This window comes from Geospiza fortis, unplaced genomic scaffold (assembly GCF_000277835.1).
Source record: "Geospiza fortis unplaced genomic scaffold, GeoFor_1.0 scaffold10, whole genome shotgun sequence".
Taxonomy (NCBI): domain Eukaryota; kingdom Metazoa; phylum Chordata; class Aves; order Passeriformes; family Thraupidae; genus Geospiza; species Geospiza fortis.
This window is the reverse complement of record NW_005054326.1, coordinates 6,164,376-6,182,322: the sequence shown is the minus strand read 5'-3', so window position 1 is coordinate 6,182,322 and position 17,947 is coordinate 6,164,376. Positions and strand designations below refer to the sequence as shown.

The window sequence follows — 17,947 nt, the reverse complement described above, 5'->3', positions numbered from 1 at the left end:
CAAAATTGTAATTATATCAATATTTTGGGAAAATAATTGGAAAAGTATATGTTATTAGAGAAGCAGATGGGTTTCTTTGTAGATGACAAATGTGGAAAACAAGATATAAAAGTTGGATTTGGCCTTGGGAATGGATGAAGTCAGGAAGACCCCCGGACCTAAACTGGCATCAACTGAAGTTAAGACAACTCCCAGAGCAGGGACTGACCTTGAGTATGAATAAAGTTGGGACAATTCCAGACAGGGAGTCTAAAATAGTGGTCTTATCTATGAAATAAATAAGGTTTAATTGGAACATAGAGCTTACTTATGTAACGCCAAGCTTAATGCTCATGCACCACTGCCAGGTTATTCAAAGGACAGTGAAGAAGATGATGAGCCTTCCTCTGTAAAGACCACCGAAGAGCCAGAAGATCCCTTGGAAACAAGTGGAGCATGCACTGTGTAGTATAGTGACATAGATATTAGGAATTGAAAACAGGAGGAGATTTACAGAAAGTATTAATGAATATGTATTAGCACACAGTATATAAGTTGCATTTGGATCCTTTCGTATGTGAGGCAGGGTGGGAAGCCCTCCCCGTATCCCCATCAATCAGTTTTGCTTATGCTTTATCCAAACCACTGCCAAATTTCTTTTTGTAACTACTGGATTATATTTGATCGTATTATTTTATCTCAATTAAAACCGCTGCAAAATTTTAAGTTTGTAGTTTATTAAATTAGACATACAGGACCTCATTCATAATGATGCCGGATTTTGCCCCAAAAGGCGAGAATAAACTGCCTCAAAGACTTGGTTTAAGTCAAATAGGCAGGAGGTATTTTATTAGCGACGCGTCGGAGAAATCACTGAATGGATTTCTGAGTTACCCGTGACAAAGGCAAGCCTTTTATACATTTTGATTACAGGATTACATCATAGTACATACATAATCATATCTTTGCATGCATATGTATATAGAGGCGTGGTATAGGCGGGGCGCAGGGCGGGGCTTTTCTTTTGAGGAGCATCTTGGTGGTCGTTCCGGTTGCCTTCATCATTGGCAGGGGGCGTCCCGTGACTCTTCCTCCTTTAAACTTTTGAACTCCTTCCTAATTTGGGCAATCCCCGGTGTACTTGGCTTGGCTCCCATAGCTTGGCAGAGACCTTTGGGTCAAGCTGACCTTGTTGGCTCCGAAATGCGCTGAGCCCATCACTCCCTGTTCCTATCTCCCTTTCCTGTCATTGTGTCCCATTCCTTAACCAATTTATTGCTCTATGTGGTTTCCTAAACACTGAGCTTTCCCCAAATGCTTCACATTCTATGCTTTAACCCATTATCTCTTGAAAGTAACTGTTTTGGAGGCTTCAATAACAAAACTGATTCTAACAGCAAGGCAGTTTGTACTCTGGCTAACCAATTACCAAGAGCTGTGTACAGCCCAGGCAGAAGTGCTGCAGGACAGAAATCCATCAATCACATTGCACAGCTGACTGGAGAGGGTCTCTTTGCAGTCCCTGCAGTGCAGGCAGGCTGCCTGCGTGGTGCATTTGTATCATCGCTCACCTAGCCCTGCAGGCCCTGGGGTGACTCCTAGGAACGAGTATCAATCCTAATCTTCTTTTGCTAAGATTTAACAGGGTCCAGCGCAGTCGTTCGTGCAGTTCCTGGACACACTGCAAGCCATGCTCTCCCGACAAGTCAACAGTGATGAGGCCAGAACTATGCTGTTGCAGCAGCTTGCTTTCATAAACATGAATGAAGATTGTAGAAAAGCACTGCTTGCTGTTCATAACCCACATCCTTGTGACATAGCAGATATTGGTTAGAGCGTGCCAAAATGTGGGAACTGCTGCTTATAACACTAACTCTCTCTTTAGCCGTGCTCTTCCAGGTATCAGAGACACATGCAAGGGATATCACTGCCAGAGCGGCTGAGTGACAGCTGGGAGATTGTCCTTGTCTGGAGGAGCATGTGGACAGCATTGTAGGATGTGCGCCTCTGTTGATGGAGTGACAAAACTATCCTTTGTCCCCTCAAAAAGGAAAGAAGCCCTTAAGTTTCTCTCCTCGATTAGGTGAAGAAAGGCACCTCATAGGCCCAGAAAACTTCACCTCAAACTTACGGACAGCTAATTGGACAGAAGCCAAAAAGTCCCACCTGGGCAATTTAGTAGAAAAAGAAGTGAACAAAGAAACTACTCGCTTTTGTAAAGTGTTTGGTTTTTCTGTTTGTTATTTTGCCTTTTATTAAACGTTTTTGTTTCCAGCACTGCAACAGAAGCCATCCTGTAGATTTGTATTGCCTCCAAGAGTAGCTGAGCTACCGTGGGTGTGTAATAAGCCTCCGAGAGCTTATTAGACCTGGCTCCATGAGGTTACTATAACACAGCATATAAGCAGGAAGGTGATTGGATGGTAGAGCACGTGGACAGCAGCATGGCAGCTGAGCCAGCCAATGGGTGCCTTCTTTCTGTTAAGTTCTGTTAGGTCTCGGTTTGGTTTCAGTTATGTCAGGTAGAGATGAAAAGTATAAAAAGGGTGCAATTTCTACAATAAACTGATCTCCTACAGATGCATAAGGAGGTCCATGTCGCTTTGCCCCCCACTGGTACAACCAACAAACCCAAATGGGTGAGCATGTTGCTCTGTAAAGTTTTTAGAGGCAGTGTTTTCAAAGCCAAACACTATTTCAGCCTCCAAAAATGCACAAAAAGCACAAAAGCCCCCATGACAAAATACAAGAATGAATGCTCGTCTGCATCTCGGCAAGCTCTCCTCAGTATGGTGACACCCAGCTAGCACAGAACAAACACCTTGCTTTGTGCAAGGTGTCAGACAGTCTCTAAACAGAATGTTTCATGCCATTTCTCCCAAATCACCAAGGCTCCTGACTTTCCTTCACGGACTCTTTTAGATTTTAGGATTCTTCTGATTTCAAATTTGAGAATGAAAAGTACCACTCATAACTAGCCTATAAAAAATAAAAGACCCAGTGTTATGATTTCATAGGTGTTATTTTCGAGATTCAAAGACAGCTCTATCTTTCTTCACTCTTTGACTTTCTCTGCTCTCATAAGACACCAATAACAAAAGAAGACAGGAGAATGAAGTGGCATATGAAATTCCCAAAAAATATCAACATCATTGTCCAGGCAATACTTACAGTGATGCAGGAATCTTAGCAAAGAAAGCAGAGTTTTGCATCCAAGGTAAACCTTTCAGGCTGCTAACGTTGCACTGGGTATTTCCTGAAAAAATGATTGGGGATAAAACAAAATCACATCCTTGAATTAGACAAATGCTGAGGAAACTTAAGATGTTTACATTTTCTGGGAATGTAACTGTGAGAGAGGCAAACAAGACTAAGATACCAACCAATAGTAACTGTAAAATCCTTGCTAGAGGAGGAACTTTGACTACATGCAGCACAAATCTTCAATAAGAGTAAAATCCATCATTGTTACTGTCAAGACCAAACAAAAATTAGGAACCCCTTGCAGAAGCCAGGCTGGAGACAAGGGGAGGGGTTCATTGCCATGTTTAGTCCTATAACTTATAATGGATATACCTTGAGATTCTTGTAAGCCATGAGTTGTGTGTCACAAGAATCAATCATTCTTTAGATGTAGCCCGTGTGCCAGATAAAGTCCTATGAGTTTGTCTTCCATCTGAGGCCCAGCAGCACCCACTAGTTAAAGTCCCGGCCCAGTCAGAGCCAGCTAACATGGTGCCCAGCACCACATGGTCCTAGCTTGTCACTATGGCTTCGAGTTAGAGACAGGAATGAGATGGATGAGATGATCATCTTCAAACAGAATGGATGACTCTTCATTGCACACAGCTCATTGTATCTGGTATCAGAAGGCACCATGTTGGAATCCAATAGGTCAGAAAATCACTGAAACTCAGTTCATTGCTTGGTAATGGCGAGCATACGTGTCCATCAAACTTTTTTCTTTCTAGATAGGTTTACATTTTTTCTTCACGGACTCTGACGGGATAGATTCCTTGTTTTTGCAGGTGGAAACTGTTCTCTCACAAAAATAGATTGTTACGCAAACTGCTTCTCATTCTTATGATTCTTTCCTCATGAGAACTCAACAGGCCAGCTTAGCCAGAATAGCGAGGCCTAAACCATGTTTTACAACCTTTCTTTTATAATGTTTTACCTGTACGTACTACCAACTATTTTCTGCTATGCTCATTCTGTCATCCTGCCTCCTCTGTCAGGATGCAGCCACAGTTACCACCAAACCTCTTGTGTCAGGGTAGTTAAAAACCTCCTTAAGCCTGTGCTAAAGGGTCCTGACACAAGTAATCCTGAAAGCCTCTTCAGATCCAGGTATTCCAACCAGGCAGCACACAGAGCCCCTTGTTGAAACATTTGTTTTAACAGCTTTTGCCAACAAGCCCCCAAAAGCTGCACCTTTTCCCACCAGGGCTTGAGCAAGGGCCCTAGTGCCTCTCCCATCACTTCATCAGCTGGCAACCCCCAGCCCTTGGTTACCAGGCTTATCAGACACACAGTTAGCATCCTAGACAGAACCTGATGATCCTTCTCAGGTGCCACCTTACAGAGACTTCCCATTTGGAGGGAGATGCCACCATCAATGGCATAATCATCTGTGTGCCCTCATGGACAGTCAAAATTCTGCCTTCAGCTGATCACAAGGGAGGGGAACACTTCTCTCACCCTCTGCAGTAGTCCACAGGTTACAGAAGCCCCTTCAGCCCTTCCCAAGGTCAGTCAAGTGCAACTTCCTAAGAGCCAGGCAGCCTGAGGATCTGTTTTTGAGAGGTTCTAACCTCCACTGTGGAGTAACTCCTATACAATTCTAGTCAGGTCTGCACAGCAGCAGTTTATCACTGCATGCAGCTGCAGAGCTATGCACCACAAAGAGCAGGCAAGTAACAGCCTCTGCTGAGCTGAACCTTGCCCAGCTGGGTCAGTGACAGAGTTTATATTTATATACCTCTGTGTTACATGCCTTGTTTTTCACTGGTCTATAGGTACTTGTCAGATAAGCAAGATGCAATAAGCTACAAGAAAGAATGGTAACATACAGATAGCTTCAGATAAGCTCTAGACAGTACATTCTTTTACAAGTATTCCACTCCAATAATTTGTCCACTCTTACTCAGTGAGGCCATGCTGCAGATATTTCTAACTAGAAAGGCTTACAAAGGCATTAGCTTTTTTACTTCCACAGACAGAACCACTCATAGACCAGACCTTCCATGATGCTCCAGGGAAGGTACAATCTCCTGGTACTTCTGAATCAAACTCCCCCTACTTTGGGGACTCTGAGAAGCACCTCCCCTGCCTCCAGTGACCCATGCTGTTAGCACCCTGTGATCCTGCAAGCTCCAAAATTCATTGTGTCTCTGTAGAAGGATTCTTAGCAGAACAAGGCCATTCTCCTAGAGGAATTGGACAACCCTGACTTGCAGACTACAGAGTTACTTTGAAGACCATGTACTATCCTCAGAACAAGATAGACCATGTACTCTCCTCGAATGGATTCAACAAGGAAGAATGAGCATTGTGCCAAGATGAGACCAGATGCCAAGCACATTGTGGGAACCGCTAATTTGGCACACCTTAGCTAAAAATGCTTACAGCGTGACAGCCAATCAGTAATTAACACGTATGCGTGAATACACCAACTTAACCAATGAGCTTTAAGCATTAGTGGTGTGAGACAGTCTATAGAGAAGGATAAATATACCAAAAATGAAGGATAAATATGCCTACTTTATGAATAAAGTAGGATGACATGTAGCCACGTTGGGTGTGATTGTTGTTACTCAGCTGACTCTCTGATCGGGACTCTCTTCATGTCTCTTTTCAGAGAACTCAAAAAACAGTGAGCATTCGCTTGCACCCACTTCTCCTTTCAACAGCCCCAGCCAGTCAGCTCACAAGTCCAGTGGGTCCTGGCATCTGACCAGGGCCACTGGAGCAGGACACTCTACCTCCGTGGGGGTAAAGCGGCTGGAACAATACCCTGATTGTAAAAGCTGTCAGTGATGGATGGAGAAGGGGGATCATACTGCACTTGGTGTAGAAGAATGCTGAGACCAGCCTGATTCAATAATCTCAAAGGTGAACATTCTGAGGATGTGAGGAACAATGTTTCCTGGCAGAAATTGGCATGGGTGAGAACGTAAAAAAGTTCCTGATAAAGCAACAAAGAAGTGACAATATTGATAATTTACCTGACACTGCTTAGCTAAAGGCTGCCGAGCTGAAACAATTGGCCCAGAAACATCTGACTGACAGTGGATCTCTATAAAAACCCAGTCCCAATTTTTAACAGCAGAGACTTGTTACAAATACACAACTAAAGGCCTGGCACTGGGTGCTCCAATAGTCTATTTGCATTCAAAAGAACCAGCCAGGTTCACAAGTGCTATGGTTTACTAAATGCAACAGACATGGCTCTTTTGGAGTGCCAGCAGTATCTGCATAAACTACAGAGAAGCTAAATATAGCCCTGACAACAGAATGGCAATCACAAGCTCAATTTCTCACGTCAAAACACGCAGCACAGCCGAGGGCACAAGTCTTACCAAAAGGTGCCCCTTCTGCAGAGGGTGAGGAAAATGCATTCCTACAATTTTCATGTCAAATTCTCATCCCTCAGCTGAACACAAAATCAGGGTCCTTTTATACCTTATTAGCCATTATTGTGCAAAGTGCTGTGAGTGGTCAAATTTTCTGTTCTTAGTGGTTGTGTTGCATGCAGTATTTCTTGGTAGGAGATATACCTGGTAGCAGCTGGACAAAACATTTCCTGGTATTGAGACTGCACTGCTCCATTCCTACTTTACATTCCCACCCGATGCCATGGCAACAAAAACCTCCATCAGGTTTCAATGTCTGCTCTGATCACTGATGCTCTGATGTGTGGGGCCCATCTCATATTGAGCTTCACTATTTTCTTCACTGGTTTATAGTTCCCACACTTTTAACACACCCCCTTCTAGAAGGGTCTGTGGAGATTCCTCCTTTGAGTGAGGACACCTCCAAGGTTATTTCCTGAGGCTGAGTTAAAGAGCTATGCCCACAGACATTGGTATAAGTGAGCAACATCAATCTCTACTTGATTATTTTGCCAGCTTTATTGTCACTGTAATTACAGTTAACTATCTATACTGTGTAGTAATTAATTCTGATTAAAGTCCTTTAGTCTAGCTAGCATTATGATCAAGATCATCAGTATTAGCACCATATAAATAAATAATTTTTTCATATTGGTTTGCCTTCCTTTATCCTGTGGGATGAAGTTGTATAAAGATTCAACTACACCTGTGGAATTCTTTAGACATAAACCTCTGAGTAAGTCTGGAGCTAGGACTGGATCCAGCCACACGCAGACTCCTCTCTGAGGAGGAGTTTAGAAAGCAATGGGATCCTTTCTGCACCCTGTGACTCAACAGGAGGGTTCATGTGATAAACCTTGGGTGAAGCTTCCATCCTGCCTGTGACAGCTACCTAGGCATAAATTTTGCCCCCTCTCTGCCTCATACTGCAGTCACAAAAGCTGCCAAAACCACCAATGCAATTTATCTTTCCTCTTATCTATGCACAGTCACTTTGGACATTAAAAACATTATGCCACTGTCCCACCCACCAGACCTACCAAGCTCACTTTGCTTGTACTTGGAATGGCATTAATTATACCTTACTCATTTATTTGCATTAATTATACCTTTACTCATTTACCTGCAGGCTATGCCTATAGTCCTGCCATTGATGCTAAGGTAGCTCAAGCAGTATTAGCTGAAATTTCTCCCACTCCTGATGTCTCTCATCACCATTATCTTGCTGAGTTTCCTACCACATATAGATGGGAATCTTACACAAGAAAATATTCCAAATGTTAGCCCTCAAAGAACACCAGGAACTTTTTATCTTCCTGGTAAATGCCAGGGTCCTGCCCAGAATGTGAAATGTTGGGGTAATTTTTAAAGGAATCTTTTTGCATGCCAGTACCAAAGGTATTTCTCAAACTGTCTTGCAGTGTTTTTTTCTTTACCCAATCTACTCACTCTTCCAAATGCAAATATCAAGTCTTCTAGGTTCTAAATTGTTGTCATGAAAGGCCCAGGTTTTAGTCAGCTGGGCTACTCTATCCCTTGCTGTGCACACATTGCACCTGGGAGTGGAGTATGAGCCACAAACACTTCCAACCCTTCTCCTAAAAATATTCCATGATATCAGTGTCTGTTTGTGCAGTAGTATATAATAAGCATTAATTATAATTATTAAGCTAAGCAACTCATCAAATAACTGTACCCTCACCACTTATGTGCAACGCAACACACACTGATGACAGAGGCAAGAGGTAACTGTACTAACACTCTTACAGTCAATAAAGCAGATTGACTTCAGGAATGAGCTCAACTCCTTGACCAAATTATTGACAGTTTGGCTCAGGCTCACAAGGAGGTAAAGGCCTAGGCCATGACCAGGTCAAGCACTTTGCTAGTTCCAACCTGTTCTTTGAAAACCCACATAGGAACAGGGAGACACAAAGAGCTTTGATGCATGAAAGTTGCGAACACCAGCCAAGGGAATAAGACATCAATAGCAGGTAGTTCTTCCAGAACTAATTAGTAAGGAACAAATAAAATTGTGGGTGCAAGGAATTTCATGGAAATTCCATGACATTTAACTTGACTGCAAGCCAACCATTTTATTCCACAATTATGAAAGCCCAGGTGAGGTTTTTTTTTTATCTCACCCAGCTGCATGGTTGTAACCTCTCCTTGAGCTGGTTTCTCACCTCTAAGAGAAACTTAGATCTCAGGTGATTGATATTGTGCATAACTTTCTTTCACAGAGCATTAAGATAATGTATTAATACTTCTGAATTATTATTGTTACTGTATCTGTACAGTAAGATTAAACCTCACCAGGGCACTTCCTTAAACCTCACTTTTACATCATTTTACTTCAATAAAACCACTTTTCCAGCTATCTGTGCCAGTGGTTCTTTAAGTGGTCTAAATCTCCTCTGCCACAAGCGTAACTGAGGTACTCGCCATAGCTCTAAAATATTCTTATTCATTGCTAAAAGCTCCCTTTAATAGAGTCAAAACCCTATAAAATGTGCATTTCAGTTCCAGCCACTGTGATCACAGCTATTTTGTACCTCTGCAGAATGTAGTTCAGCAAACAGAAGATTCTAAGAACTGAAAGGACAACAGTTCAGCTGCCAGCCAGCAAAATTTTACTCTCCTGTTTCTGCTTCTGGACTTGTAGTGGCATGTCTCATTTAACCTAAAGTATTTAAATCTAATTCAGCACATCTGATTTATGGTGTTATAGAAAAACAACCTGAATCAACTAAACACACACAAAGAAAGGAGTACATGAACATCCATAATTCTCATTTCCCTCTCTTTATAACTGTATTTTAGATACATTTTAGATGTCACGACAGCACCAGCACACAGGAGTTTTCCTGCACCAAAATTCTTTACAACTACATAAGAGATAACTTGGTGGAAATTGCCATAATCTCAGATTGCCAATCAAACACAGAATGTTTACAGTAAACTTAAGCACATGTAGACCAGTAGTCACTTCACTTTGCAAATTCCCATTTCACCACTTCCAACAGTGTATTTCCCCCCCACTTTTACCTATTGACTTCTGACAAATCCTGATGGGACTCATCCAATCGTCTTTAAAGAGCTGCTGATGTCATCACAAAGTCTCTCTTGATGGTTTTTGAATGATCTTGGGAGTCTGGATAAGTCCCAGCTGACTGGAAGCTGGTGAACGTTGCCCCAGTTCTCAGGAAGAGCATGAAGGAGGACCCTGGAAAGCAGAAACCTGTCAGTGTCACTTCAGTGTCTGGTAAAATCATGGAAAACATTTTTCTGAAAGGTACTGTAAAACACACAGAGGACAACAATCATCAGTCACAGCCAGCACAGCTTCATGAAGGGAAAGTCAGCTTGTCACACCTGGCTTGCTTCTACAACAGGGTAATCCACCTAGCTGATCTAGGAAAGCCAGTACATGAATCTTTTTGGACTTCAGTAAAATGCTTATAGGACAGTTGTGTTTTACTCCTGTAGCCTTCATGTGGCATCAGGCTGTCCTTCCCAGCCTTCCTTTTTGTTTTTAGCATTGTCTCCTCCCAACACCAGGACTCTTAATGTGATTCTATTCAGTGTTATCCAATACTGAATAAACCGTATTTCTCAGTTTGTTAGTGGGGTTTTTTTCTTTGGAGATGAAGTGAGCACACTTCTTTCCCACAGTCTTTAAAAGTCCAGGTGCTCAGGTGGAGCTTTCTCTTGCCTTTGGCATGCCTTTTGGCTCTACTGTAACAGTGGCAACTCCAGAAGCTGCATTTCCCAATCAAAAACTATCTCAGAGTGAATTTTGCAACACCTGCCTGCAGGCACACTGTTGAGCCCAGACAAGCAGAGCAGCCCAGCTCCCTGTGTGTGCAGGATGCCCCTCCCTACCACAGATGGCTGGTGCACATGGAAGAGAGACCCCAGGCAAGGCCAAAGGCCTGGCAAGGGTCATCACTGGTGTCAGAAGGGCTGAGACCCCCAACTAAGAATCAACATCTTGGTCTGGAGAGAAGATGTGGGAAGAGATTAAGAAAAGTAAATGTCATTGACCAAGACACTGTTCTTTACAACTATAAAAGCCACACAAATTATTACAGAGATGGAAACCTCTCACACACTCCCTGGAAGTATGTAGGGTGGCTTCTCCTATGAAGCTTGGACACATCTTTGTAGATACTTTTCCAGAAACTGAAAGATTTGATGTAAGATTCAATGTATTTTACTATCCAGTCCATCAGCAATTGGATGGTAAAATACAGTGAATCCCAATCTATATAATTTCTTCACTAGCTGTAATATAGGTACCTCAATCACACAGCACTGTCTGTCTACTATCAGTGTCTCTTTGTTTATCCTGTGTGGTAACAAGTCTGGTTTAAGCCTTATGTCTGCTTTCCTTGGTCTATTCAACAAATCATTCATTTTGTAATAGACCTAATCGGCCATTTTTAAGAAGTTGTGAAACGAGAATGAATTTTGGGGTGTTGGCCACCTCACTTAAGTTACTGTCTACTGTCAAGGGCCTGGTTCAAACTCCCCTCTCCATTGGTGTGGAGAGGGTGGTCCAGCATGGTGACCCCAGCCCACCAGCAGTGCCCAGCCAGGCCAGAAGGCTCCAAGGCTTTGCCTTGCTGTCTTCTGCCCAGAAGAAGGCTAAGTCCCTCCACAAGTTCCAGCCCTTGACAGAGTACCAGCTACCAGAGAGATAAAGGGAGAGGAGGGGGCGGCAGCCATTTTCCCTTTGTCTTCCCCATGGCAGGCACCATCTTGGGGAAGCCATCACTCTGCCATTTTGAGTTTCTCTTTGTTCCCTGGGAGTCTGGGAAATTTCAGCAACTTCCTAAAAAACTGGTGCTCTTCCTGTTATGTTTTACCTGTTGCTATTTTGGGTTTTTTTTAAGTAAACTGTTATTTTTCCACTTATATCTCCTCTACTTGTTTCTCCTTATTGGTGGAAAGGGATTGGTTAAAACTAAGGGGAAGTAATTGTAGAGTGTTCCCCTAAATTGTCTTAAACCAAGGTTGGTCAGGCAGGATCTGCCTTTGACAAGCTCATGCTGGCTGGGCCTGATCCCCTGGTTACCTCATAGGTGCCATGAGACGTCATTCAAGATGATCTGCTCCATGACCTTCCTCAGTACAAAAGCTATTGTAGTGCACTATTTATTAAATTGGTATTTTCAAAACTAGCTTAATATTGTCAAGAAGAGATTGGTTTTGGTCACCCACCAAAACCAATGACCATGGGCAAATTTCTTTACTCAGCCCCAAGGAGTTACCACAAGAAGCATCCCCACTTGAAGGAAGAATCTCCACACGCTCTCCTAAAAGGAATGTGCTAGAAATCCTTACCATAAAAAAGAGAGCTTGGGCTTTTATACGATAACGTGATTGACTGCCATGACCTACATTGCTAGGCTAGCTCAGCAGAGCATAATTCATTCAAAATACATGATTAGTACTACCACCCATTGGTTCCTTTTATCAGGAAACATCTGTCTCCCATATCTATGCCAGTGCCAGTTCCCATCAGGAAACACCAGTTTCTTAACATCCTCATATTGTTTAATTTTGAGGTGTTTCAGTTAGGCTGATATCAGCATTCTGCAACATCAAAAACAACATGGCCACCCTCCCTCCATCACTGGTGATTTTTGCAAGTAGGGTGAAGTTCAAGCTGTATAACCCCCACTTAAACAAAAAGAACATCCTGTTATGCTCACAAATTTTCAATTTTAATATTTATGTCAAAAAGTTTTTAAATAAATAAGGATGCTTGATGCAGGACTACAGCTCCAGATTTCTACTTATTACACTTCATGGTAACAACAGCAAAATGTTGAAGAACTAAGACCTGAAAACAGACCTTGGGACAAAGCTGGCCTCTAGATGAACCTTCCAACCAAATGTTATATGTATCTGCTCATGGGCAAAATATGGTTTCAGTATTTAGAACCCAGGCAAGGCCAAATCTAGCCTTGGCTGGGAGTATCAGATCAAAGACAACTCCCTTGGTTTGTCCTTGAGCCCTGGCCAGGCTTTGGAAGAAACCCAGCAGGAGAAAGGAAAACCCAGATGTTCCTGCACTAGAAGTTATGGTATCTTGTTTATTTAGCAGAATAAAAATGGGACTCTCTCACAGCTAAGTCGGAAGCCTCATTTCCTGTGGGTGGAAACATCTGCAGGATTTCCCAGTTACCAGGAGTGGTTCTCCAGTCCTTTGCTGAGAGAGTAGCTTCCCCCAGCTGATGCCTATCCTATCTTATCTTTTTGTAATTCTTTGCAGTTTCATATTATATTAAATTACCCTCATTCCTTAAGTTGGTGTCTGTGTCTTTTCTGACTCTGCCCAAGGCAAAACAAATTTAGAAGCACAACAAAGTGAGCATCAATCTCTGAATGTGCCTTAAATCTTAGTGGGAACTCAGAAATTCTGCAGTTGAGAAATTACAATTTTGTAATTGCATTTTAGGACTTTTTCAGGGGATAGTACAAAAATCAAAAATCAAGGAAAAGGCATGCCATGGCATCTGGCAATGGTCCCAATCCACTGTCCTAAAGCTGCTAATTGCACCCAGTAACACTGTAATAAGTGTCATGGGAACTGTGGTCATAGTCAAAGGGTCAAGAATAAAGAAGTCATTCTTCTCACCACAAATGAGCTCATGGAGATAAACACCATTCCACATATCAACAATCAGAAGCACTAGATACAGAAAAATCTGAATTTGTCATAAGCAACATCTAAACTGAGCTGCAAGAGGTTATTCTGAAAGGCAAAAGGGACTCTTCTGCAAGCACTATGGACACATCAGGCATTTGGAGGAACCATGCTTCAGAAGGAATTTAAACATTCTAGTTCTCCATGGCACCAAGCAACACACCAACACAAGCAATGCCATTGTTCAGAGCAAAATTAAATATTCAAGACTGTATTTGATTGCTTCATTGTATTGACCAAGCCTTTATTGCTTTTGAATAATAGCTGTAAGCCTGAGAAAGCAATTTTCAACAGAAAAGATTTGTGGGGAAAAGGCATTAATAACAGGAACTGGATTCATCAGGCAAACTGACATCACCAAATATTCCATTCGGAATCCTACAGATGAAAGTTTTCCTAATGGTAGCATCAGACTCCTTCATACAGGAATATCCTTGCCTCTGCAGAAAAGTTCATGTATATAACTGAAACACATGGCTGTAAGTATTATCTACAGCTCATGCTTTTCTGGTTGTCAATATTACTATGATGGAAGAAGATTACTATGATGAAAGATTACTATGATGGAAGCTAAAGATGAAGCAGAGTACTTAGCTGCCTTTTCTTGGATGGAACAACATTTTTAGAAAATACCTACACCCCTACACTTCAACTGCAAATTTCTATCTACCATCACACTGGTCTGCCAGTGGACATGGTCAGCACAAAAGACACAAACACCAACGTTAAGAAATAAGTGTAATTTACTATAGTTTAAAAAAGCAAAGAATTACAAAAAGAAAAGCTAAGCAATGCACATAATCACTACTACAGAAGATTGCACAGAGTAATTAAGAAAGGTACATCACCTAATATTTTATTATCATCCAGATCTGCACTTCAGCTGGGGAGCTCCAACCACAGCAAGGACTGGAGAGCCACTCCTGGTAAATGGGAAATTCTTCAGGCACATCCACCCACAGGTGAGGGCTCCGTCTTTGCTGTGAGAGGGTCCAGCTTTTGTGCTGGTGAATAAACCAGCTTCCATACCTTCTCCTGCAGGAACATCTGGTTTCATTCTCCTCCTGGGTTCCACCCAAAGCCTGGCCAGGGCTCAAGGAGGAACCAAGGGATTTGGCTTTGACCATGTATCTCCAAACAAGGCCAGGTATCTGATTTCATGGCCTCTGAACACAGGAAAAAGTACATTGCTATCACACTACATGTTTCACTAATGATCATGCATCTTTCAGTAATACATGGATACAAATATTTGGCTGGAAGGTTAAGAGTCAACTTCAGCTCAGGGCCCATTGTTCAGGCCTCAGTACTTCACAGAAACAAGTGAAACGCAGAGAAACCATGAACATGCTTCAGCCTCTGAGGAATTTCCAAATTCCTTTCAAGTTTCAATGGACATTTAAAGAATTGTCTTACATCCCCAGTAGTTGTAGACATTCCCTTCTAGAAGTATTGTCCCCTAATCATCCAATGCCTAACGACCACTCATTGGAGACAAGCTTGCAATCTATGAACAGGATACTGACTGAAGTGCAAATTAAGAAGTTAACTGAATTTCAGTCATTGAAATCTTTCACAAGCAGATACTTACTAGAAGAGCTCTTTGGCATATTTGCATTTTATGGAGACCATTTCTATCCAGCATGAAGGCATAGAGCTACCTTCACGGTCATAGAAGTATTTTTAAAAAGTCTTCTCAAAAATCTTCTGCTTGGTGAAGTTTCCTACCTGCTATAAGTTATAATATCCTTCCATTAAATTAGCTTCCTTGAAATTCGTCCAATTCATACAGCATTTTTGCTCTACATTTCCACTGCCCAATGCAGTTTTGAAACTCCTGAGAACTTGAATTGCTTGTGTTTATCAGAAAAACAAATAACAGTAAGAAACATGATAGTAGTGTCTAGCAATCAGATGGGTGAAAAAATAAAAATTCATTCCATGTCAGAAATGGGAAATTACTACAGTTCTTTGAAAAGCTGCATGTAACAGTACTGAATATGGCTTAGAAATGCTTTGAGTAACAAAGGCAGGTTGGTAGGTTTGTATTCTCCTTAACCCTATTTTCTTCCCCATTTCCATCTCTTCACATGCACTGATGCTGCCAGTTGTGGTGCTTCAGGATGAACCAAAATAGACAATAAAATGGCATCCACAATTTCACTTTAAAAAGGAAAAAGGAAAGATCACTTCAGCAATCTTGTGTGTCTCTTCAGACAGATGTGGAGTGCTCACTGGAGGAACAGGAGCTCCTCACTGGTCTTGGCTCCTAGAAGGGACAGCAGTCAATAAGCTTCAAGCGCTGCTTTCACCAAAGCAGCAATGACCCATACCAACAATACCATCAGAATCTCCTATGTTCTGATTACCAGTGATATATCAAAAGATCCCTTGGCAGATTTTGAATTCCAATTTCCTGTGCAGCACCAGCCTCCTTTCATCAGTACACTTTAACAGTTTAAAAAGGCAAAGATTAGCATTACCTAATGCTAAAAACCACAATGGGTATTTTCACCATTTTTCCTTGCTTTTCTTTTCTCCTTCTTAAGTCACCAGCAGGCTCTAAGGTTTTCCACAAGCTCTCATAGCTATGCCTAGCAAAGCAGGAGCTCCTCTAGGAATCAAGAGAATTGAACTGCACCTTCTCGGCTTTCTGCTCCCTCTTTTACTCCTTTTGCTGTGTCTTCATCCATGCCTTTTAATTTATGGGGTGGGGAATACTGCTCTGCCTCTGACAACTGTTAATCTTCAACACAAAGAAGAAAGGCTCAACATCAAACTAACAGGTTAATTATTACAAGACCACAAATGCTATGACAGTCACACATCCCCAGCCACTGATATGACATTCATGGCTGCAGCAAATGAAACTGAACAGAAAAAGGCAAGTAAAACAGTTGGGAAAGGCTGATTTGCATAAATTTTAGAAACGCATAAAAATATTCTCCTACCGAAACACCTTAGCCTGCAGAAAACAATCCAAGTCAGCAATTTGTTGGCTTCTAAAGAGTCTGTATTTGAGGGAAAGCCTCCTGCAAATCAGAGTATTTTACTGATTTACAACTATTTTTTTGAAGATTAGTAGGAAGGGGGAAGAACGAAAAAGCATCTGTGTTCTAAATAGAATTCAGAACCATAACAATAAAAATAAAACTTCTAAAAATTCTAGCAGACCAATGAATGGGAGAAAGTTTTAGCTTTTATTTAGAAGGAAACCAAAACACCCCATAACAGACTTGACATAAAGCATGCTGTAATGATTTTTGTCTTCTGCCAAAACATCAGATAATATATTATTTCCAGGGGAAAAAAATACTGTTTAAGCTTAAACTACAAAGAGATTTGGATCCTTGAATTCTGCCTCCCAAATCACTGCAGTGAGCCACACAAACACACTGAACTAGTGGGTCCTGGTAAACATCTTGGGAACCACAGCAGTAAATTTTCCAAGACCCTGCACCTTGAGACCCAGGGGAACTTTTATGCTGGCACAGGCATCAAGAGTAAAGGATTTAATTTTGCAGACAATAATAAAAAAACAATCATTATCACAAGTCTGTTTTCTCTGCCAGGAATATCTGTTTGAATGTTTTGGAACATCAGTTGGCCAGTTCAAGGGAACAGGGTGATAAGAGCCCGGTAGGAGTTTTTGATGTTTGTAGTAAGTTTTACTCCCATCATTCTCAGACGAATATTTTCTCAGGAGAAAATATTTACCAGAAGTCATGACGAGCTGGGTTTGTCTTATTCTATTTTTAAGTCCTCCCAGGAGGCTAGTTAAGAGCAGGGAAATGCCCAAAGTTACCACGGAGCTCCTAGAAAGAGTTGAGTCAGCCTCTAACAACTTCTAGGAAAACAACTGCCAGCATTCCTATGGGCTTCTGAAACACATCCAGTGCTCCAGCAGAATATCTACTCATGTTCTACCTGATGCCTGCAGTTTTCACTGATGCCACGGACCAACAAAGCACATCTTCCAAAGCACAGGAAGAAAGCTGCTACACATTGATGGGGTACTTGCACTATTTTCTCATATTTCCATCTGCCTCTGCAGATGGAATAAATAAGTTAATTCTACCAGCTACACTACAAAGCAGAAACAGCGAGCGTATACCTCTTTAAATACGTTCTGTTGTTTTGGGTTTTTTTTCTTTGATAGTATAAACAGTTTTATCAGTTATACCATAACACGCGACTGCAGGTGTCCCTCTTACACAAAGCAGAGCACTGGCTCCTTACCGCATATCTTGTGATGCCTATCTGAGAGGCTGCAGCACAAAAATCACTAACGCTGGACTTTTATCGCAGAATTTAAGCACAGGACACTCGAAACAGCCAGTCGTCAACTCTGACAGCGATTACTTTCTCTTGTCAGTTTTGTTTGGTGGGGGGGGGCAGAGAGAGAGGGAGGGATTTCCTCGTTTGTTATTGTTTTGGGCGTTTTTAGTATCTTTCAACCGCACCTCCCTGCACTGTCATACCCTACGGAGAAACACAGCAAAAACAAACCTCTGCCTCCTTAAGGTGCTCGGGGCGGGCGATGCGTTCCGGAGCCTGCGCATCGCATTGTCCTTGTTCAGGCAGGACTCGCAGGACTCTATTGCTAATTGATGGTAATTGGTTCTGCAAGACGAGC

The 17,947-nt window shown here is 42.0% G+C and overlaps 1 protein-coding gene across 2 annotated transcripts in view; it reads right to left on the bottom strand.

Annotated features, from left to right (window-relative positions):
- Positions 1–17,901, bottom strand: part of RESF1 (retroelement silencing factor 1) — a 28,176-nt gene extending 10,275 nt beyond the window's left edge. Inside the window, exons 1-2 of one of the 2 annotated variants that reach the window (XM_031057008.1) lie at positions 17,821–17,901; positions 9,709–9,819 (exon numbers count right to left, since the gene is read on the bottom strand). In XM_031057008.1, the coding sequence (XP_030912868.1) occupies positions 9,709–9,819; positions 17,821–17,873 (164 nt within the window). In that variant the 5' untranslated portion in view covers positions 17,874–17,901. Of the gene's footprint in view, positions 1–3,150; positions 3,236–9,641; positions 9,820–17,820 lie in introns of those variants that run through there. The other variant, XM_005421102.2, reaches the window with a different exon arrangement.
- Positions 17,902–17,947: the final 46 nt, after the last annotated feature.